Source organism: Astatotilapia calliptera, chromosome 6, assembly GCF_964374335.1.
Source record: "Astatotilapia calliptera chromosome 6, fAstCal68.1, whole genome shotgun sequence".
In the NCBI taxonomy this organism is placed as follows: Eukaryota; Metazoa; Chordata; class Actinopteri; order Cichliformes; family Cichlidae; genus Astatotilapia; species Astatotilapia calliptera.
In genome coordinates, this window is record NC_137427.1 from 25,520,843 (window position 1) to 25,544,331 (window position 23,489).

Consider the following 23,489-nt stretch of genomic DNA (forward strand, 5'->3'; position numbering starts at 1 on the left):
TGCACAGGTAAATCAAACTGATTAGCTTTCTGAGTGACCTTTGTTAAGTCAGTTAATTGAAAAAAAAACAAAACAAAAAAAACTACTGACTGCCTTTAAAATTTGTGGTAACTTATATTTAATTTCTAATCATTCACTCTTCTGCTACCTCTGCTACTTCCTCACCCTTTATTTTTAGCACTTTATTCTTCAAAACATGACATTTTTATGCTCTCCTGACAATCTGCTTCTCTACTCACTCAGTAAACTACAGCATCACCTTCTGGCCAAACACTGGATTTTACACTGGATGCCTTTTCTGACGCAACCTTTCCATTTATCCAGGATTGAGGGCGGCACTAGGAGTCTATGTCTTGAATCAGGGATTTTTCACGTGTAATGCAATGTGACAGAGGCAGAGCCCTTGTTTATTAATCAGACTACAAAACTGGGGAATCAACACTGATTTATTTCATGTAAACAGTGAAATTACATGAAAACTCTGTATGAAAAGGCATTTATACAAAAATACACAACAGAAAACATAGAATCAGCTTAAAAAAGCATTTTTTTTAATGGAAATTCAAAGTATAAATTTGAATGTAAAATTCTCACATTTTTATAAATGAGGCACCAGGTACAGTGGGTGTAGTGGTTAGCACTGTGCTGGCTAACAGGAGGAGGTTGTGAGTTCAAATCCACAAGGCAAGCGAGGCCTTTGTGGATTGAATAAGCGGAAGAAAACTGATGGATGGCCAGAAGGCTGTGACTATAGCTTTCAGCAAGAAGAAATGCCCTCTTACATGGAGTGATATGGTGCACAGGTGTGTATTTGGACTGTTTAACCACATCTAATCTAAAGAAATGTTTCACTCACTGGAACACGCTGGGTCCAAACACAGTAGCGAGGTTGAGGGCAGTCATGCGGTTGTCCTTGTGGCTGCTCTCCACAAGGGTGAGGAAATGGCAGAGGTAGTGCAGGAGACTGTAGTGGACATCTGGAAGCTGCAGGAGAAGGTGTCTCACGTCTGCCCAGGTGTCATCATCACCACCACGCTCTACAGATACAAAAGGTTTTTTTTTAATTCAATGTGTGTAGTTTATGAAATCCCTGGCAAACAACCTTTAGTGGAAAGATTAGTAATGCACTTGTGCTTCAAGTTTTTCATTAACAAGGACATTCTGCTTTGGTCTGTTTACACAGAATTAATTAACAAAAATTCAAGTAAAATTCCAAGTATAATGAATACTATTACAGCCTATCTCCAGAAGGGAGTAACAGCTCAATCCATCATCCCTCTATAATATCTAATCTTGGGTTATGGTGACTTCTAATACCTGAGCATTACTGCCTCAAAATATGTTGATGCTATTACTGGGGGTACATAATTGGGTCAGAGGTGGATAAACGGATACGACTGCTGATCCCAAATGACTTAGTGACGCAAACGTTGTGAGTGTGCACTGTAGGTCTATGTGAATGTGCATGCATGCGTACGAATGTGGGTATGTCTCAGTTTGGAGACGGGCAGTAATCACCCAGAGCTTTCACGGCTGCTCTTGTGACAGCTGAGTAAAGTTCAGATTCTGTGTGTGTGTGTCCACCTGTATGTTTATTATGGATGTATTTTAGGGCAAAAAAAAGGTTGTGCTTTAACAGATGTGTACACTGCACATAAACAGAGGAAACAGGACACAGGTGCACAATACAAGAGAAAGTAACACCATGCATGAAGGTATACTAGAAATTAAAGATACTAATTTAAATGAGAATAAAAATGTATTAGTTGTTGTTATTTATGTAGTGTTTAAGATCTTGACTTAACCAAAATAGGGTCTGGTGTTTCTACAGAAAGAGCTGATTAGAGTATACATCTCGTGTTGCATGCATATGTACATACAAAATGTAACCATATACACTAGGTTATCATATACTTTTCTGTGAGGTCTGAATTTCTCCTTCAGCAGAATTAGAAAAACTTTCAGTTGTTGCAAAAACATTATAATATAATATTTTTAGCAGCTCTGGGAAAATATAGTAGAGACATAGCAAAAGTATTATAGACAAATATGTGATGAAATATAGCTCAATGGTACAAAGTTATTTAACTTAACTATACACAAAGAAGAGACAACAAAAGCGTTGACGACTGCCATTAAACACTGATAATCAAAATCATTTATTTTTCTTTTAATTTGAAATAAAAAAGATTAATACCAGTCTTAAGTTCTTTGATTTAAATCTGATAGCAATAGCAACTTTTTTTAATACTTCTAAAAGTTTTGTCATGTTAAAATGTGTAATGCAGAAAATCCTGGCATTCAGAAAGATTTAATAACCAACTGCTTGGGATTTTCTCTGGATAAAATAATGAAACACGCCTGGTAGAAACAAAACAGTTGAACAAAAACCAGCAAAATAATCTTATTCTCCAGTTATCGTCAGGAGCAGCGTCACTACTCAGGCTGACATTCATGGGGTCTATGAAAGCAAAGGGAATGCAGCAGATAAAGTATACACCACTCCCATCAAACGGATTAAACCTAGCACTGAAGCTGGGAGCGATCGCAGATGCTTTTCTTGCTAAATGACTCACTTTACCTTTTATGACCTCAAAGGTTTATTACCAGAAAAATCTGGCCCATCACCCTTCATATTACCACCCTCTCTCACAAGCAAACGCAGTATATAAATGCTCCGCCTGCTGTAGACGACTGCGCGGCTAATCGTAAAATTCACCAGCTAAAGATAGTCTTGCTGATCATCCAGTCAGTCATGACCCAGATCTACATTACACTGGAGAGGTGTATCCAATAATATCGACATGATCACATTTTGCCAGTCAAAAAAACAAAAACACTGACCCACACATGTTGCAGGATAATTTTTATACACTGCCTATAAAAAAAATAGCACAAAAGGTAGGACTACATGTTGGTGATTTACCTTGGTAGTGCTGTATTAGTGCCTGCTGGACTGTCATGACTACCAGACCCCCGGGGAGATCTCTCAGGTACTGTTTGAGCAAGCTGGCAACAGTACAGGAATCAGATTCAGAGAGCAGGTTCACATCACCACCACCCTCCAAATGCTGCTTCAGGGTCTCCACAGCACGGACGTTTCCATTTACCCTGAACAGACCTTCCTGATGCAGTGCTGGAGGAGTTAAGAGACAAAAAATATTACAAATAAAGAAATCCTCACTTACAAGGTCTTGAATGATCAGTCCCCATCTTATCTTATGACCTCAAAGTATCATATCACCCTAATTGAGCACTGTGCTTCCTGAGCCTGATTCTGCCAGAGGTTTTTTCCTGTTAAAAGGGAGTTTTTCCTTCCCACTGTTGCCAAGTGCTTGCTTAAAAGGGGCAGTCTGATTGTTGGGGTTTTCTCTCGTAATATTATAGGATTTTTACCTTAAAATATAAGGGGGCTTGAGGTGACTGATGTTGTGATTTGGTGCTATCCAAATAAAACTAAACTAAATCATTATTAAAAATATTTTATTTTTCTTAAATAGTAAATGTAAGTTTAATTTAATTTTTCCTTGGTAGCAGACTTTACATTCTCAGAGAATATAGAGCAATTTGCAGATTTGCACTGTAACCATGACTTGCAAGGATCTTTTCTGACCCACTGTTACATCCTGGCACTGCTATCAAGTCTGAATTTCCTTCATGTAAAGGCACTTTTGTGACCAAGAAGTGAAATTGTGAAAAATATAAAATCTAAAGGTTTATCTGTTAACCATCTTTTTATTTTTTAATTCTTTATATTGAGCAGATCAACAACACACTGAGAAAAAAATAGCAAGTGACATTCTTATATATGAAAATTTTAATTTAGTGTAACTTAACAGATACTAGTCAGGAATATTTTCCTTTTACTTTATTGCCAAACTCACAATTAGCTGGGTTTTTTTTGCATGCCATTTTAGTATTAAATAACTACACTTTTGCTGTTAGCATTATCACTATTTTTAATTAGTCTAAACGCACTAAGGCCATAGTAATGCTTTCTTTGTGAGTATTTATTACACAGTGTGCTGCGGGGAAAAGCCTGTTCTAACGTTTGAGTCTAAGGTTTATTTTTTAGCACCTGGCGGCTTTTTTACTTCTCATCCGTAAATAATCTGCTCTTTCACGTGATTCCGTTTATTTTGAAAAATCTCAACAGGATCTTGAGCTTTATTGTGAAAGGTTTATGTGGAACATAAACAAGCGGACACGCAATGGTTTTACCATCGTTGTTGCTAACGACAACGCATAAAAACAGGCGCTTGTCCATCCCTAGTGTGGTTATATTAAATATAAGAGAAAGAGAGAACTTTAAGAAATTAATATAGCCACTACAGTGACCATCAAAACCATGACAAAATATTGCCGTAAACAGTTTATTTTGCGACACCACGAAACAAAGGATAGCATAAAATGAAACGATAAAAGTTTTTATATCGTCATCATATCATATGAACAGCCCTAGTCTGTGAACATGAAATTAGCAGCTTAGATTTGTGTTAATAGCTGTCAGTGTTTTGTTTTTGGTATCTGTTTTGATTATGTTGCTAGTTAGCGTTGCTAAGTGCTTGCTAAAACCTTAACAACTGCCTTTTGCCTTATCAACACCTGTTGCTAACCTTACTTTGTCACACTTAGTATTTTATAACAAAATAATAATAATAATAATACTATGATAAAATATTTAAAAAAAAAATCTTACTAAAAGATTTCAACTCATGTTGTAGACCCTTGAAGTTTTGTTTTTAACAGCTAATAAAATGGCACACTAATACCCATAATAATAGGAGTAGTTATTTGGAACTATTTTCTGGCCAAATAATACTATTCAGAAATAAGTGACAGCGTTATTCACTGGATTATACATTTATTTCTTAAAAATAAATAAACAAAACAAAACAAGAACCAATTAAAAAAATTAATTGCTTTAAGCACTACTTGCAAAAATGAAATTTGTCCTTCAGGGTGACTTAATGGAGGAAGAAATCTCAAGGCCACATCCACAGCTCTAACATGTAGGCTATCTATGTTTGTTGGCCCATAAGGAATTATATTATTTCCCTCCACGCTTACCTTACCTGGTTATGAGACAGCCTTTAAATACATAGGCCAGTGAAATGATTGCACAGCGAGTTTAAGTCAAATTAAACACACTCCAATAATTACTTTAAAAGAGGCCTATGTTTTCAGTTGACCTGAGTAGGATATCGTTTTCTTGTAGGGACATCTAGTGTTCAAACAGAAGAACTACAGAAAATAATGTAGGTTAATATAGAAAATTTACAAGTTCTGTTTTGTTTTTTTTAACTATGCGTTATGGTTGATCATTTTATATATTAATATCTATATACATTTTTTCTGGAGAAATCTGTTGGCTGATCGTTTGTCAAAGCAAGAGCTGTGGATTTGTGTGATTATATTTATTTATTTAGCAACAAATTTGCTTTTTAAATTGTTCGTCTCATTGAAAACTATTACATGTTTAGTCTCTTTTGTTTTCTGTATATCTGGTTTTAGATGATGATGATGGAAACTTGTGCTTGTGAAAGTGATTCAACTGTGCATTGTTTTTGTCTGCAGCAAATTAAATGATGAAGTATTAAAATGATTGTGGCTGATTATCAAGAGTAACTAATTGAAGAGTGAGATGGCAAGTCTGTGAGAAATATTAATAATGCATGCAATGACAAAAAAAACCATTTAACTCTATTTCAGTAGTCTAGTAAAGTTGCTCTGGTCTAATTCTTATCCGGCTCATATTAACAAGACTCAGAGGATTGACATAATGAGGTTTCTGATTATTGTATAACTGTATGATTTATTTAGAACAAATTATGTAATACAAGAAAACCTAGGTGGCACTATAAAGCTGTATTTATGTAGTGACACCAGTAGGATTGGATATTCAAAAATGTATGTGCACCATCTTCTCAGCATGCAAGACCAATTGTATTCAGCAAAAACTCAAAGAAATAAAAGATAGCCAAAGGTTGCACTTCTCCTCCAGTGCTCTCATGCATTTTTGCCTCACCATGCTTGCGGAGATGCTCCACCATCCTCCGCACCACCAGAGGCACCCCATCCTCCAGCAGCCCCTGGTTTCGCAACTCAAACAGAGACGCTCCAAACACCTTGGTGTGCTTGGGTGCGACTATCCTGGGTCTCGGGATGGGCATCTGGACCATCTTCTTCATGTCTTCTTTAACCTGCACCGCCGCCTTGTTGTGCTGCAGGGAGAGCAGACAGCAGCAGTCAGACACTGACACTATGGAAGCAGAGACAGACATCTTTGTAGACACCTGTTACACAGGAAAGCGCACTTCATCCCAAAGAGTAGAATGTGTGTGCTGCTGCTCATGAAGTGGCTGACTACACGCAGAGCTCTTTCAGTCACTCTGCCATGCTCTTACAGGACACCGTGTGCTGAGGGCAGCAGGAAGATAAAGAGGAGAGCTGGCTGTGCATGAGTTGCTACGACAAATATCAGGTTACCTCGCAACACATCTTTGGTTAAAGACACTGCCAGAGTGACACATATACACACACATGCACAAATAGGCATATGAGCACATATTTAGAGAAGCACATGTGGTATATGCTCAGCTGCCAGGAATCTGAACGATAGTAAGGATATCAGATCAGACTGATATAATACCTTAAGAGGAGAGGCTCATTGTACTACAAGTAAAATTACATTTTCCATTGCTAATCTCATTGAGAAATAAATACAAAATATAATATGGTAAAACATATTATTACATTTTCTGATTTGCTACTTATATATAATTGTTTACTTCACATAGGCTATTCAATACATATAGATATAGACCCATATGTCTCATTTTATATATGATTATCAAATTAAAGAGAGCAGCATTTTTCTTTTAGGTGTACCAAAAAATACTAACAGTACTGAGGTAACTAAGAATTGAAGTTAAGTACAGCAGGTGTTTTGATACACTTAGTTAGGTTTTACACTTTATGTGCTCTTAGCCAAGCTGAGCCAATTCAAAACCTGAATATGATGTTTACCTGGTAAGATACCGAGGCAAACAGCATCCCCATGGTCTCTGTATCTGCATACAGAGACTTTAAGATACACTTGCTTGTTGTCTGTCTCTGAGAGCAAACCATAACTTTCCAGCAAATTACTCATTCATTTAGCATATTTACAGTCCTGAGCAAAAGTCTTGAGTCACTCCATATTTCTTTAATATTTTGCTTCCAAGGAGCCAAACTTTCTTTTACATTTTTAACATAATCTTAATCTTTGCACATCGGCTGCTTTTTCACTCATTTTCAGTCCTTGTACCTGAGCATTTTCAGAGGAATTTATTTATTTATTTTTTGTTAAACTACTCATCTGATGATGAAACAGGAAAATTCCAGCAGCAACCTGACAAAGGACCTGAGCGATGTGTCTGGTCGTTCAGTTGAGCCATCTACCATTCACTGAAGCCTCATCAGAAATAGTCTCAGTGGAAAGACGACTGTCAGGAAGCCATTCTTAAGGAAGGGGAGCAGGGCAAAAACGATGATGATGTATGCCAAATTACACAAAATCTGGACTGAAAAATGAGGGGCAACAGATGTGATAGACTGTCGTGAACATGCACTGTTATTGTTTGGGGCTGCATTTCAGGGATCTTGTCAAAACTGATGGAATTCTGAACAAAGAAAGTACCATCAGATTTTCATCCACCATGCAATAACACGTGGAAATCATCTGACTGGCAACGGCTTTATTTTTCAGCATGTCAACGATCAGAAGAGACCTGGGTTAAAATGTGGCTACAATAAGGTCCATAGTGGCACGGTGGTTGTAATATGATTTTTTTCCCCTTTACTCACCACTTGCTAAGACACAGAAGCTAGAGTCATCTGCTGATTAAAACCCACCTCACAGATGGTGCTAAGATGGGTAAGGAGACAAAATCTTTAGCGTGGCAGATGCTCCGACTGTGTTAATACAACATACATTATCACTTAAATCAGCATTTATAAAGGCTGTACACGTCTTAATAGTTGCCAGACACGCTAAACACAAACTATCTTCATTAATCTTTAGATTTTCCGCTTGCACAAATGATTGTTTATGTATATAATTGAGTTTATGTGGCCATAGTTGGACCTCTCAGAGTTACAGTCTGGGCTCCTGTGCTACTACTACTGCAGGTGTTAAGGAGTTAAGCTGGTCTGAGCTAAGTCTGACTGTGAGACTGACTGTAAGGGGCCCAACGGAGCAGATGTCCCACTAAATCTTCCTTTACTATCATCATCATGGCAGATAGAAATGAATCGCAGTCTTACTTCTGAATTCACACAGTAGGCAAACACTGAGATGAAAAGTTTTATAGCAGGTTTTGGGGTTGTTTGTTAAGTTTCCCCTCAGCAATTTGAATGCAAACACAATCGCCTCCATTGTTGCTGGGATTCAGCCAAAGATGCTCGTCCCCTCCTTTGTTTTTAAGATATTTTCACACTTCAACATCTGACAGTGAAAAGGAAACTTATTAAGGAAACTTATTGACAAGGACCTGGGGGAAGGAATTGTTTCCCCTTGCTTCAGAAGTGTCTCAAACATTTTCTGTGGGAATCCTTTGGTTTCGACACTTTGGGTGAGTGAAATCTTTTAGAAGTATTGTCCTGTAAATAGACTGCTAACGGTCGGTACAACCCATCTAGCATAGGGGTGTCAAACTTAAGGTCTGGGTCCAGAATCGGCCTAGCAGACTCCAATCCGGCCCACTGGAAGGCTTCAGAAAATGTGAAGGAGGTCAAAAATTTTGCACTTTTAACTTAAGTTTCATAAATTTTATAGCCTGTCCTGCTGACAAAGACTCCCTCACAGTCATTCATACTACACCAATGTAATGAAGTAATACATAAATAATTTAAATGTGGAAAAAAATGTGATGTACTGTTGGAACTGCAATTAATTTTCTTATACTGAGGGGATTAAATGTGCAGTTAAACTACTTTACAATGACTTTACACTCATCCTGCTAATTTAAGATGTGGCCCACAATGCGAAATGACTTTTCCAACCCTGTCTTGTCTTCTACTTGCTCATGAAGGGGATAGCAAGCCCAAGCATGTGCCCTTCTTTTCCTCCACTCCCCACCTCCCTTGTCCCTCCCTCCTTCCCTGTCTGGGTGGCCATTGAAGCAACTGGCAGCAAAAGCACCACAGGAACCCTGAAGCAACAGCTGCAGAGCTCACAGTTACTACTGCAAGAAGAAAAACATTAAATAAAATAGAATATCCCGGTGCAGTGCTGGTGACAACTCTTATTTTCATTTCTGGAAGTGATCACATGCTTGGAAAAAATTACTGGTGTTGACTGAAAACAAAACATACAGTGTTTCTGTTTTTTTGTTTTTTGTTTTTTTTTACAGTTGTTTTTTTTTAAAGATGCTAGAATAAATTTACTGTTGCCCTACAGTAAGAGGAAGTACTTTCAAGCAAGTAGATTGGTCATTACAGCCCTATGAGTCATGGATTTTTGGTAATAAGTTAGCTGAGGAAGGGAAAGTTAAGATTTACTTTAGGAAAGGAATATTTGTCCCTCCAGGACATTTTAAAGAGACAACACACCCCATCACAAATGAGTTTGTAGACAGACACTGAGCAGAACAGTCCCGTTATATGTTCTTCAGCTCTTAATTACAGGTCGATTAGGAAGTCAACTCAAGCTTTGTAGTTTCTACTCACACAGATGGTCATAGCTCCTGCCCCCATTCTCCCACAGAAAAAAACGCCGGCACTCCGGGGAAAGATGAGGAGAAAAAGTACAGCTGGCTCCCCTCCTCCGCTCCTCACTCTTTTCCAGGACACACTAGACTTTTCCCAGGGCTGGGAATCTTTTGCGCCTCACACTGAGCCATTCAGATACTCTAAAAAACACATATAATCCAACCAGGGGGGAAAAAAAAATCTGAGGAAGTCCTGTCACTACCGGCAGACCATGAGCACAGATTAGAGCTTGTCTCTTTCTCTCTTCCTCCCTCTTCATTCCCCCCCTCCTCTCCTTCTCCTAGGCTGAAATCTGAGCCGAGTTTTTTCATTGGCTCAGAGGCCTGGTCATGTGATCAAGGGGGTTAAACCCCCAAAACTTTAAATATGTGCTGCAACATTCATCTACCAGAGAACAGAGCTAATCAGTGACTGGAAGAGCAATGAAGTAATGTTTTACTCAACGCTGTATTAAAGTGCACGCAAAAACAGGAAACGGCTTCAGAGCCTCATGTAGTTTTATCAGACCAATGGTGATTTTTGTATTCTATTATTTGCAGCATCTAAAATTTAAACCAACCTTTTATTTTTTTGTTCTTTGATGTCCTTCTTCTTTTTTTTTTTTTTACGTATGGTTGTGGACTGAATATAACAGATAAACAGCTGGTCAGAGAGACATTAAAACACAACAAGACAGTGGCTGGCAAATTAAGTTATATAAAATGACCATTAATTGTTATTAACCTTGATTTTTTTTTAACACTACACTTTTTATTACAGTTAAAATATTCATTTTGAACACAGCACTATAAAGTAAAAGGAAACAGTAACTGCAAGCTTTATAGATATGTATTTTTTATTTATACATGATATATTTATTCATTATTTTACAAATTATTTTACAAATATTTGCTTAAATATAATTTGCTTAAAATGTTCAGCAGTGTTTAATATATAGAAACGTACAAGCAATATGTTATTTACTAAATTATTTTACGGGGCGCAATGCAACCTTGTAGGTTGGTGCTGCTGGTCAGCATTTGTTACATTCAGGGGGTTTTAAAGAGAAAAAAATAAATCTAAACATGGAATAATCTCTACCTAAAGATGTCAGCTTTACAAAGCTTTTCTGCTTTCATAAATATACTTCTTGATGTTGCTGTCGATCCAGTCACTGAAGGCGGAAACGCGGGTAAACACTGATGGTTTCTTGTCTCTGATGCAGCCCTGAGCTCCAAAGCTGACGATGCCGTGCACCTCCCAGGTTGTATTTGTTCCTCCAGCAGCAGTGGCAGCTGTGCAGGCGAGGGGACCGCCGGAGTCACCCTACCAGGAGACAGCGGGACAAAGAAATCAGCAAAGATCTACTTATGATGCACTGCAGAACATTAGATTTTGGCAGCTGCTGTAAATCGTCTCTGTGACCTTGAATTTGTAGAAGTCAGTCTTTATTAACAGCCTGACAAAGTATTCATTAGGCAAATGTCAGAATCGTGCTTTATGAAGCTCCTAAAATGTAAAACGTCCCATTTTTCACATTGCTGCATTTCTAGCAGCTGCTCATTAATGCTGGCGAATAATGTTTCTGTGTTCTTCTGTCTAATTACGCCTGCAAACTGGGCAGCAGCCATTGAGATCAAGGCTGAATGACCGCAAACAAAAACGTTTTCAGGGAGCTGCATAAAAGACGAAGAGAGGCGGGCACACTTACGTAATGTTTTTAAATAACTCGGAAGGAATTTAAACAATGAACAACAGTCTCATCGTCTCCTAACAACTTTCAGTCTGTCCATTTAGATGATATATTGTCCAAACGTCAGTGCATCCTTAATTCAAGCAAATACTCTTTTCTAAATGTGTCGTCAAACCTGACAGGCTGACTTGAGCTCATCTGGGGACTCGTAGCCGGCACAGATCATGGAGGGCCTGAGGGTGTCCCACCAGTAAGCAGGCTTACTGCAGGTTTCGAAGTCGATAACAGGCAGCGCTGCCTGATTAAGCTTCTCGGCCACTTTAGGGAACAGGTTACCTAAATATAAGAAGAACAAATTAAAATCTTTACATCATAGAAATTTCAGAAAATAACACAAACATGTTTACACTAATAATTTTGTTTTACATATTGTATCACTAAATCTAAAGTCATCACTACTGCTGGATGCCAAAAAGTGGGGTTTTTATGTGTGTACCCCCTTGTTTTAACAACAGGGGACCTCCAGCTGAACCAGGCTCAGGGAGGCAGCAATGAGGAAGATAGAATGAGGAAACAGGATCCTACAGAGACTAGGAACAACAAACATCATAAAAAATGAATACAAAAGAAAGTAGACAACAGTTAATCACATAGTGGGGATTGGAAATTAAATAGCCTGAGCCTATAGCAGCATAAGTAAGAATAGCTCAGGGTCACTGATCCAGCCTGACGTTTCTGGGCAGAGACTCAATTTAGTGTAGTATTGGCTTTTTTAGACTATCAGAGTGCATTTAAAATCAAACACTCAAGATGTAATTGAACTGTAAACGTTCAGCTTTAATTCCAGGGGTTTAACAAAAGTATTGCATTAACTGTTTATGAACTACAGCCACTTTTATAAATTGCCCTGTATTTTCAGAGGCTCAAAAGTAATTGGACAATTGAAAGTTGTTATTTCTTTCTTTTCTTTCTGTTGTGTTTTTTATGACTAGTTTCTAGGGGTGCAACGATACTCGTATCGATATTGAACCGTTCGATACAGTGCTTTCGGTTCGGTACGCATATGTATCGAACAATACAACATTTGTAATTTATTTTATCAATTTTCCTTCTGACGATGCTGTCTGTGTTGAGCGCTCAGTGAATCTGCGTTCGACTACTCCGCCTAGGCTGCACTGTCGAGCGCAGATCCACTGAGCGTTCAACACAGACAGCATAGTCAGAAGGAAGAGCGCAGGGCAAGCTAGCGAGACAGAAGTTAAGCTCTCCTTGCAACATGGCAAATTGAACCTCCCCCACCCTCATTCAGATCTGGCGTTTGGAATTATTTTGGTTTTCATGTGACGTATGACCTTGAAGGTAAGCGCGTCATGGACTAAAGTAAAACAGTATGTTGGATGTGCCATGCAATGCTCAATTACATGGGTGGGAACTAGTGTGTTAGCGCAGTTAGCTCGTTAACGTGTTGGCCGTCTAGCCCCACGCAGGGGTAGCTCGTTAACGGAGATTTGCCGTGTTGTGGCGTTAACGTCATTTCAACGAGAACACAACGAATATGACTGCACATTTACGCCGACATCATCCTAGTGCAAAGACAAGTGGAAGCAGACAAAAACAACAAGCATGCATGCTACAAACTTTACCCGAGTCATTTAGACAGCCGTTAGCACATAGAATAGAATAGAATAGAATATTCTTTATTGTCATTGTCACAAGTACAATGAAATTGAAAGATGTCTCCGGTCAGTGCAACATCACGAAAGATAAATACTTATAAACTATAATAGATATGATATAAAAGATAGAAATACATATAAAATACAGTGTTCTCATACAGTAAATACACCCAAGCAATCCAGGCCTAAGGCCCCATACAGACACTCAACATACGACCTAGTTGATATATCACTCAAACGATCAATCACTCAGTCAATTTGTTAGCGCATCCAACAAAACATGTCTGAAAGCATTCCAACATCAAGGGCACAAATGACAACAGGGGCAATGAAAGTCATCTACTTTTAGTAGCATTGAGACATGATATTGCAATTGGGTAGAAACTGTGTTTGAGTCTGTTAGTCCTTGTGTATGTTGTTCTATACTGTTTACCTGAAGGCAGCAGTTCGAACATGGAGTGTCCAGGGTGTGAGGTGTCCTTTATGATGTTATGGGCTCTTTTGAGGCAGCGGGAACTGTGTAGGTCTTTCAGTTTGAGGAGAGGGCAGCCGATTGTCCTTTGGGCAGCGTTGATTACTCCCTGGAGTGCTTTCCTCTGAGCCACTGTGCAGCTAGCGTACCATATGCCTATGCAGTACGTTAGTATGCTTTCGATGGAGGCTCTGTAGAAAGACACCAGCAGTCTCTGTGTGATGTTGTTCTTCCTAAGCACTCTCAGAAAGTACAGTCTCTGTTGTGTCTTTTTCAGTAGCTCAGAGGTATTCACACTCCAGGATAGGTTTCCCTCTATGCTGACTCCCAAGAAGCGGAAGTCTGCCACCCTCTCCACATAGTCGTCGCTGATGATTAGTGGTTGGATTTCTGTCTTGTGTCTTCTGTAGTCAATTATGAGTTCTTTGGTCTTTTTCGTGTTTAGGAGAAGGTTGTTATCCTTGCACCATGAAGACAGCCGCTCCACCTCATCTCTGTAGGCAGACTCATCTCCCCCAGATATGAGCCCCACCACAGTAGTGTCATCTGCGAACTTTACAATGGTGTTGCTCTGGTGGGCGGGGGTGCAGTCGTGTGTATAAAGCGAGTAGAGCAGTGGACTAAGCACGCAGCCCTGTGGCGACCCAGTGCTTAGATTTAGGGCTGGAGATGTGTAACGTCCCACTCTCACTCTCTGTCTGCGGTCGGTGAGGAAGCTATTGATCCACTTACAGGTGCTGTGAGGAAGCCCTAGGTCTTTTAGCTTGGCGTCCAGTTTGTATGGAAGAATGGTATTAAATGCCGAGCTATAATCCACAAAGAGCATACGCACATAGCTTCCTTGCCTCTCCAGATGTGTTAATGCTACATTGAGTGCTGTTGCTATGGCGTCCTCTGTCGATCGGTTTGCTCTGTAGGCAAACTGGTGTGGGTCAAGGCTGCTGGGTAGGGCTGCTGTGATGTGGTAACGCACAAGTTTCTCAAAGCACTTCATCACCACCGGGGTTAGTGCCACTGGTCTATAGTCATTTAGGCTAGAGATATGAGATTTCTTGGGCAAGGGTATTATGGTGGAGGTCTTGAGGCAGGGTGGGACGTTTGACTGTTCAAGGGATTGGTTAAAAATCCTGGTGAAAATATAGGCAAGCTGGTCTGCGCAGTCTCTCAGCACACGTCCTGGTACACCATCTGGGCCGGCTGCCTTCCTCGGGTTAACAGCCCGCAGGGTGCGCCTCACTTCATGCTCCTCCAGAATGATGATGGTACTGCTGCTGTGGGCTGTATGGTGTAGCTGTTCCTCTGAGGCATAGGGTGCAGTGACCTCAAAGCGTGTGAAGAAGATGTTCAGCTCCTCTGCCAATGCTATGTCACCTTCAGCCATACCTGATTTGGACTTGTAGTTTGTCAGCTGCTGGACACCCTGCCACACCAGCCGGCTGTTCTTACTCTCCAGGTGGTTCTCGATCTTCTTCCTATAGTCCGCCTTGGCCTTCATAATGCCTTTTTTCAGGTTGGCTCTAGCCCTGCTGTAGCTCTCCCTGCTTCCGGACCTGAAGGCGCTGTTCCTCTCTTTTAACAGCTGCTGTTGCTAACATGATTCTCCTTATGGGGACTTGATATGTTTAATATTGTGGCGAGCTCAGACAAGGAGGAGACGGAGGTATCGTTTGGTCTTGCTTCCCGTGAGCTAGCCAGGGAGCACAGCCGTTTATTGACATCTGCAGAAGAACACTGCAGCTAGCTAACTGCTCAGCGCGGCAACCGCACAGCAACAGCAACAACAACAACAACAACACACAGGGCGCCCTCTGACCCCGGAAGGACACACCGTCGCAGCGAGAGGGCGTCACCCGTCACTATGGCAACATAAACAAAACATAACTGTACAAACAGAACCCCGAACAGCCCTGGCCCGCTACAATATGCTGCTGAGAATATAGCCCAGAAGAAGCGTATAGTATAGTTTTTATTTTGGAAAGAGCCATTTCTCTGTAATAAACTCTCTTTTCCAAAGATGAGTGTTTCCTCAATCAGATACAGGTGTTACCGCGCCAGATCCGCGGCCCCGAACCGTAGTAAGGAAACCTCTGGCAGTTACTTGAAGGTTCCGTAACTGACTCGTAGCCGGCAACAGCTTACTATACAGGTCAACTCCGCTAGCAAAAAGATAGAAGGAGGCATAGGAAACTGCTTCACCGAACTTTATTTCTTCTCTAAGGCACGAACACCGCGTACAGTGGCTGAAACGGTTTACTCACAGCGAGCATCGCCGACACAACTCTGGCTGTCGAGGGAGTTATTATATTCCTTTTATTTATTTTCTTTTCGTCTCTTCTGTAGCTAACCGTTACTTTTTCCCCTTCTCCGCTCTCTCTCTTCACACATACACCAGGCAGTCCCGCTACACACATCCCGAATACATTTCCCATCAGGCTTCATCCTTAAAGGGCCATACCTGTAACACAGGGCTCGCAAAATCGCTAGCCCGACGTCCCGGGGCTAGCGATTTTTCCAGTCGGGCTACCAAAATCTATCTCAGCCCTGCCCGTCGGGCTATCATAGGAAGGAAAAAATATATGTCAATGCTTTTGCATTCTTTCGGAAATGTAGCTGGGTAATTATGTCATTGGCATCGGTGAGCCACTGTCAATATGTGACATATTGAAATCGCGTTTGAATTTGCGCTTGTTTTTTGCTTTCACTTTGCAAATGTCCAGGTGCCTTCTTTTGGCGCACCAAGTCACTCGGGTCAGAACATGGGGTGCCACCATCATCCCACTTCTGACACCAATGTGGCGAGCTCAGACAACGAGGAGACGGAGGTGTGGTTTGGTCTTGCTTCCCGTGAGCTAGCCAGGGAGCACAGCCGTTTATTGACATCTGCAGAAGAACACTGCCGCTAAATAACTGCTCAGCGCAGCAACCGCACAGCAACAACAACAACAACAACAACACACAGGGCGCCCTCTGACCCCGGAAGGACACACCGTCGCAGCGAGAGGGCGTCACCCGTCACTATGGCAACATAAACAAAACATAACTGTACAAACAGAACCCCGAACAGCCCTGGCCCGCTACAATATGCTGCTGAGAATATAGCCCAGAAGAAGCGTATAGTATAGCTTTTATTTTGGAAAGAGCCATTTCTCTGTAATAAACTCTCTTTTCCAAAGATGAGTGTTTCCTCAATCAGATACAGGTGTTACCGCGCCAGATCCGCGGCCCCGAACCGTAGTAAGGAAACCTCTGGCAGTTACTTGAAGGTTCCGTAACTGACTCGTAGCCGGCAACAGCTTACTATACAGGTCAACTCCGCTAGCAAAAAGATAGAAGGAGGCATAGGAAACTGCTTCACCGAACTTTATTTCTTCTCTAAGGCACGAACACCGCGTACAGTGGCTGAAACGGTTTACTCACAGCGAGCATCGCCGACACAACTCTGGCTGTCGAGGGAGTTATTATATTCCTTTTATTTATTTTCTTTTCGTCTCTTCTGTAGCTAACCGTTACTTTTTCCCCTTCTCCGCTCTCTCTCTTCACACATACACCAGGCAGTCCCGCTACACACATCCCGAATACATTTCCCATCAGGCTTCATCCTTAAAGGGCCATACCTGTAACACAGGGCTCGCAAAATCGCTAGCCCGACGTCCCGGGGCTAGCGATTTTTCCAGTCGGGCTACCAAAATCTATCTCAGCCCTGCCCGTCGGGCTATCATAGGAAGGAAAAAATATATGTCAATGCTTTTGCATTCTTTCGGAAATGTAGCTGGGTAATTATGTCATTGGCATCGGTGAGCCACTGTCAATATGTGACATATTGAAATCGCGTTTGAATTTGCGCTTGTTTTTTGCTTTCACTTTGCAAATGTCCAGGTGCCTTCTTTTGGCGCACCAAGTCACTCGGGTCAGAACATGGGGTGCCACCATCATCCCACTTCTGACACCAATGTGGCGAGCTCAGACAACGAGGAGACGGAGGTGTCGTTTGGTCTAGCCAGGGAGCACAGCCGTTTATTGACATCTGCAGAAGAACACTGCCGCTAGCTAACTGCTCAGCGCGGCAACCGCACAGCAACAGCAACAACAACAACAACAACAACACACAGGGCGCCCTCTGACCCCGGAAGGACACACCGTCGCAGCGAGAGGGCGTCACCCGTCACTATGGCAACATAAACAAAACATAACTGTACAAACAGAACCCCGAACAGCCCTGGCCCGCTACAATATGCTGCTGAGAATATAGCCCAGAAGAAGCGTATAGTATAGCTTTTATTTTGGAAAGAGCCATTTCTCTGTAATAAACTCTCTTTTCCAAAGATGAGTGATTCCTCAATCAGATACGCAAACGCGCGTTGCAACTTCTTATCTGGTGCGAGTCTTTTATTTTGACAGCGAATGCGCACATGCGGACCACTTATGTGCACCCGTGTAAATAACATAATGTTCTGCCGGGTGTGTTGTTGGTTTTCTCTCGATTTCTGAGTCGACAAGCGCCTTTGTTACTGGGACCAGTCATTTTAAGAAAGGCCCCCATTAGAACCCATGAGAAATGCAAGAAATGCATTATTGCTCAGTCTGCAATATCTTTCCCAGAACAAACACCAATTGCAAATAACATACTAAAAATAAACCTGAAAAATCTGTTTAGAACAGCGTACTATGTTGCAAAGAGTGAACTACCACTGGCAAAATTTAGCAGTCTTTGCAAACTTCAAAAAGCAAATGGCCTAGATCTTGGTTCCACTGTCTCTTACCCGTGACTTCAGCGGAAATTTCAAATTCAGGATCTGACACAGACTGATTCATGTCCTACACAGTTCTTACAAGTTCATAGAAATTTCTGTTCAATTAGAACCAAGTATTTGAGTTGATGATTGTAATTTTTATACAATGTTGTAATTTGTTTTTCAACAATTTTTTGATTAATGTTTTGTTTCCTTTACAATATTATACTTTAATGTATAATATTGTAAAGGAAACAAAACAGGAAACAAAACATCAATCAAAAAATTGCTCTTTTTTATTCGGGCTACTTACATTTATTTTTGGCTACCAAAAACTGAAGAGTCCCTGCCCGAAGGGCTACCAGGGATTTTGAAATTTTGAGAGCCCTGAGATATATTTATTTTTTTAATTATTTTTGTTTCAGCAACATTAAATTTAAAAACTGTACTTTTGAGTTAAAATATATATTTATAATTTTAATAAATGACAAATTAAAAAGGCATGAACATTTTTTTTTGTATCGAAAAACTATCGAACCGTGACACCAAAGTATCGAACCGAACCGAACTGTGAATTTTGTGTATCGTTGCACCCCTACTAGTTTCTTAGCATCACTGAGACAGGATGTTCCTAATTTTATAGTACAAGTACAGACCGAAGGAAGGTTGGAAATGCATGACTGTTTTTACCCTTCTCGTCTCCCCAGCCGGTGACAAAGCACGGCGTCCCAGCAGGCATCACGACCCCAGGTTTCGGCAAGCAGATGGGGCTGATCTCTTTTGTCATATTGACAGGTTTGGCCAAGTGAACCAGGGCTATGTCGTTGGTGATGTCATTGGGATCCTGCTCGTAGACAAATCCTTTGTGGCGAATGATGGTATCCACCTTGTAGCATTCCTCAGCTGAGGGAATGTCCATGGAGGAGTTCATGTGGTGCTTCCCCAGGCACATGCGCCAGAAGGAGGGTACATTCAGTGGGCTGGAAATCAAGTGAAAGATAAATGTGAAGGAGACAGAACAGGTTTTTATTTTTTCTTCAGCTTCTCTTTTAGCTTTGGCTGACTTTACTAATGATTGAATCTAAAAGGTCTCTACAGTTTCGTCTGATTTCTACAGTCATTGATCCGCACTGATTACTCCAGCTAGTTCCTAACTTTAGCTTTTGTATGAACAAAGCACACATAACTGTATGTATGTATAACGAGAGCTATAAAGCTGAGGGAAGATACAGATTCAGGTGATATCTCCCATTTCTTTACACTTTCATTTGATGAATTGTAACTTCAGATTTATCAGGTATAATCACTTTCAAAAACTGTGCTATTTAAATTCCTATAATTTAGATAGTTTTGTAGTTATATCTTACAACATGAAACAGTGAGCAGCAGTCAGGATCCATTCTTCATGAATCAAAGAGCCTCCACAGCCATGCATATAAGGTATAGGAGAGAACGGTGAAGCCTAAAAAGAGAGACATGAATATTTATAGAAGAAAAGATCTGCTCTGTCACTGACTGTCATGCAGAACAGGAGCTGACAGTACCTGCATAGAGACTTGCCAGGGCCAGGAGTGGGGGATCGCTTCTACACCATTTACAACTCTCACAGTGGCTGTGCTAGGTTTCACCTCTGGGTTTCCACAATTTTCTGGCCAGACTGGGAAAAGAAAGTGCACCATTTATTATAACATCTATACCAGTCATACAGTAAATATATTTTAAGTAAAGAATAAATGAGAAAAAAACCCAGTAGCATAGCTTCTTTAAACTACAACATCAGTTTTTCTTACAGTAAAAGATAGATACAGTAAATTTAAGCATTACAGTGTAATACTGTCAGCTTGGTTACCATTATACTGTTTTTACCTGTGAAATATAACTGCATACCCCAACACCCAGAGGTTTGTGTCAGTCTCTGTATTTTGGTGAACTATGAAAGGATATCAGCTGTGTCACAATTCTCCTACTCCTTGTGCCAGACAGGCATAAAACTGCTGCTGTTTTCAACATTGGACCAACAACCACTCTGAAGGTGAACTAGGCAGATGTGATTGACAGCGGCAGGAGTCTCATTCAGTGATGCCAAACCTTGCAGGTCTAAACCTTAACACCACAATGTTTAGTCTGTAAACTGAAATTACAACTTGTAAATTAGTGATTGAAACATTTGTGTTCATTTATATTTGCGTCAAATACACAAATAAATTAGGAAGAAATTTTCAGTGGGTTCAGATTGTTATTTGTATCAGTATTTACAGAATTTACCTGTATTTGCAAAGAACATCACAAATGTAACATTACAGTTTGCAAAAACTCAGGTTGCAGTTAACTCTCAATTCAAGTGCATAATCCTAGCTACAGTGGCTGCCATTCAATCCATATTTGTTTACGCTGGATGAGGCTGTCAAACTTTGTGAAAAGAGTCTGATATAAATAAATAAGAAAGTGAAACTCAATTCTGTTAATGACAGCGATACTGAAGAACTTTTCTGTCAGTAAGCACTGCTGTTTGTCTTTGTTAGCTACTAACAAAGCCAAAAACAGCTTAGCTTAGCTGCTGTTAGCCCTTGTTAGCTAATGCTACATACTGTTGGTAAAACTTTCTTTGAAGTGGATCTTATATTTCTTGGACTATATATATGTATATATATTTATATATAGGGGAGACCGGGGATAGTTGTAACATTTTTGACATTTCTGTCTGTAAATTGAAGCTCTTTTAAGGTAGTGGATTCAAAATGTAATGCAAAGTATTTACATGTCTCTGCTATTAAATAGTGCAGTTATTTTCTCTGCAGCACAATTACCCATTGCATGGTATGGTCTCAAACACGAAGAGTGAAATGTTACAATTAACCCCATAGTCTGGGTTAGTTGTAACATATCCTGGGGTGAAATGTAACACAATGAAATAAGGGTACTAACAAAACATTAACATGTAATCTTTGTTTATTCAACACATGAATGCACTTACATCCATTTATGTAGCTCTGTGTGTGTGTGACAGAATGCAGAAATCTAGCTTTTGAACATATTCCAGCCCCCCAAAAAAGACAAATTATGGAATTTTCTGAAACTGAATATTTCATTAATTTTGGTTGGTCTTCCTTGAGTTTGGCCTCATTGGCTCAGTGGGCATTATAACCTACAACTCTTGCACCAATTTTGAACATAACAATGAAGCTGAAAAAATGTAGTTGTTCACCAGCATCGCAATTCCATTACTTTTTATCCTGGCTTACCTTGGTGTGGTTTGCAAAGTGCTTCAGAAAGATGAGGAAATCTGTTTCTTGCACCCATCCTGACTTATTTCCACTACCAGTACTTCCTACTGGTCCATCTCTGACACAGTGGTCTGCATAATGTATGTGTGGGAACACAAACAGTGGAGGAATTGTGTTGCCAATGGCATTACCGCATATACAAATGCGACCAGTGAACCTCTCTCTGCTGATGTCGTTGCCCCAACTTGTTTAATATGGGTTAAAGTAATAGTGTGGTAAGTTGTAACATCTGCATTATTGTTACAACTAACCCAGACTGTTGCTGTTACAACTGACCCAGACTCCTATAGCCATGAACTCGCTAACATTACAGGCAACGGCTAAAACATTAGCACTAAAGACCTACACAGAATATATCCCCATAGACATACAAATAACATAATTTAAGTTTGATGAGTTTAACTGCAAAGCAGATAATGCTATTACAAATTGAAATAAAGTAGAAAAACTTACTTTTTGGCATACAAATTACTTTTTTTCATGTTAAATTGTCTGTGTTTGACAAAATGTGCTGATTTTTCACATGTGATAGCAGAACTGATTTGGGCATGCACAGGATGAGTCACATCATTTGAAACTTAGCCCTGATTGGAGAAATTGGAAGTGTTACAACTGACCCACGTTACAACTATCCCCGGTCTCCCCTATATATATAAATTCTCGGATCCTTCATATCTTAAGATATAAATAAAATTTGCCTCCATTTCACATAAAGGGCTACAAGTTCCTTTCTTCTCTGACTGTGGTGTATTACTATGTGGCTAGTATCTAACCCTATACATATACGTCATTAGCTTTAATGACGATCTGTCTCAGCCCTTATATTCAAGATGGCGGGCAACATGGTAGCTTCCACAAACCAATTAACACTCGATGTATTTTTAATGATAATTTCAGAATTTATGACCATGCATTAATTGTTGCAAAATGCAATTACACACTAATAAATGTAAATCTATGAGTAAAGTATTTTTTTTATTAAATAACCTAAAAAACTATGGCTGACTGTACCTTTAAAGTATCTTTATAGCAGTTTTTTACAGTGTATGTCTACACTCACTGATGGTGATGTTGTCCCATGGATTACTAGGGAGAGGTGGTAGAGTTGGGAAGATACTGGTGTCAGTAGTCCAGTAACCACGGAAACCCTTCTCTTGGCTGGCTCCATTACTAAGGAAGCGGATGACGACTGTGTTACTAGGGATGTTGATGAGGGGTGGAGGGGCAAATCCGCAGAATCGACCTGCAGAATAGAGGAGAATAAATTACAGTTTTCCACCATTGTGTGTTATGTGACCTGAGACATAAATTGTGGACGGTATTTAAAGTTCGGAGACCCACCGAGTGATGCCATCGTTTCACCATTGATGACCTCCACATAGTCCACACAATTTCCTAACAGGTTTACAGCTTGCAGCTCAAAGTGAGTGAAGGCTACATGAATACTTCTTGATGAAGGAACGTTGATGCGCCACGTGCAGACAGTCTGGGCTTGGTAGTCATTAGGCCAGTTAGGAGAAGTAATTTCACCCTGATCACTGCTGAAAGTCCCTCCACATGGAACTGAAGTACAACAAGAAGAAACAGGAGGGAAGGGAATAGAGTTTGAAAAGAGGAAAGGAGAAGATTTAAAAATATTATGAAAATTAGATATTTAAAGCTTTACATTTTTTAATTTTCCCTCGCAGTCTTATGTTATCTTACCTTCTGTAGCGTCCACTGCCCTCCAGGTGGCAGTGAAGCCTGAGTCAACCACTTTGTCGTTGGAGGAGAAACTGATGTGAAGCGTATTCCCATCACTCACCATGTCTGCAGGAGGCACGTGACTGCAGTGGGTACCTGAGGTAATATGAAAATGTGTTAGAAGCTCTGTCCTAGGAGTTCATTTCATAATAAAAATTC

The 23,489-nt window shown here is 40.3% G+C and overlaps 2 protein-coding genes across 6 annotated transcripts in view; both read right to left on the minus strand.

Annotated features, from left to right (window-relative positions):
- The window catches only part of fam13a (family with sequence similarity 13 member A), a 53,660-nt gene extending 43,684 nt beyond the window's left edge, over positions 1–9,976 (minus strand). For 2 of the 5 annotated variants that reach the window (XM_026171294.2, XM_026171293.2), the window contains exons 1-4: positions 9,712–9,976; positions 6,029–6,224; positions 2,927–3,136; positions 857–1,037 (exon numbers count right to left, since the gene is read on the minus strand). In XM_026171294.2, the coding sequence (XP_026027079.2) occupies positions 857–1,037; positions 2,927–3,136; positions 6,029–6,224; positions 9,712–9,738 (614 nt within the window). In that variant the 5' untranslated portion in view covers positions 9,739–9,976. The remainder of the gene's footprint in view (positions 1–856; positions 1,038–2,926; positions 3,137–6,028; positions 6,225–9,711) is intronic. The other 3 variants (XM_026171296.2, XM_026171295.2, XM_026171297.2) reach the window with 3 other exon arrangements.
- Positions 9,977–10,570: 594 nt separating this feature from the next.
- The window catches only part of LOC113024331 (ovochymase-2), a 33,831-nt gene continuing 20,912 nt past the window's right edge, over positions 10,571–23,489 (minus strand). Inside the window, exons 18-25 of the mRNA XM_026171302.2 lie at positions 23,292–23,426; positions 22,929–23,150; positions 22,648–22,830; positions 19,848–19,960; positions 19,671–19,765; positions 18,994–19,283; positions 11,601–11,761; positions 10,571–11,058 (exon numbers count right to left, since the gene is read on the minus strand). Coding sequence (XP_026027087.2) covers positions 10,849–11,058; positions 11,601–11,761; positions 18,994–19,283; positions 19,671–19,765; positions 19,848–19,960; positions 22,648–22,830; positions 22,929–23,150; positions 23,292–23,426 — 1,409 coding nt within the window. The 3' untranslated portion in view covers positions 10,571–10,848. The remainder of the gene's footprint in view (positions 11,059–11,600; positions 11,762–18,993; positions 19,284–19,670; positions 19,766–19,847; positions 19,961–22,647; positions 22,831–22,928; positions 23,151–23,291; positions 23,427–23,489) is intronic.